Source organism: Penaeus monodon, chromosome 23 (assembly GCF_015228065.2).
Source record: "Penaeus monodon isolate SGIC_2016 chromosome 23, NSTDA_Pmon_1, whole genome shotgun sequence".
Lineage (NCBI taxonomy): Eukaryota > Metazoa > Arthropoda > Malacostraca > Decapoda > Penaeidae > Penaeus > Penaeus monodon.
Genome location: NC_051408.1, coordinates 42,141,582 through 42,142,015, shown reverse-complemented (window position 1 = coordinate 42,142,015; position 434 = coordinate 42,141,582). Strand labels below are relative to the sequence as shown.

The 434-nt window shown below is 32.7% G+C and overlaps 1 protein-coding gene across 1 annotated transcript in view; it reads left to right on the top strand.

The window, feature by feature from the left end:
• Positions 1-434, top strand: part of LOC119588091 (neural cell adhesion molecule 1-like) — an 85,634-nt gene that overhangs the window by 80,496 nt on the left and 4,704 nt on the right. Inside the window, exon 9 of the mRNA XM_037936800.1 lies at positions 22-144. Within this exon, the coding sequence (XP_037792728.1) occupies positions 22-144 (123 nt within the window). The remainder of the gene's footprint in view (positions 1-21; positions 145-434) is intronic.

Genomic DNA, 434 nt, shown 5'->3' with positions numbered 1-434 from the left:
ACGACCTTATTTATCCCGCAGCTTAAGGTAACTGACGTGGATATGTTTGGCGACTACGTTTGCAAAGCAGAGAACAAGCTGGGAACTCTTGAGAGGGTCATTATCCTCGAGGAAGGGAAGAAACCAGCTGTTCCCAGTGCCAAGGTGAGATCCAAGTCGTTTTTTTTCTCGCTTTTTCGTTTTTTTTTTTTTTTTTTTTTTCGTTTGTTTGTTTTTTTCGTTTTTTCGTTTTTTTTCGTTTTTTTCCTTGTTTGTTTACCTTTGAAATTATTTTTTATTATCTTTTATGATTAAGACAAAAAGTATAGAAAGTAAATGGTGAGATTTTTTTCTTTCTTTCTTTTCCATTTTTGTCTTTTTTTTGGGGGGGGCGGTTCTTTCTGTCTTCTCATTTTTTTATAATTAAGAAAAAAAATAGTTTTAAATGGTGAGAT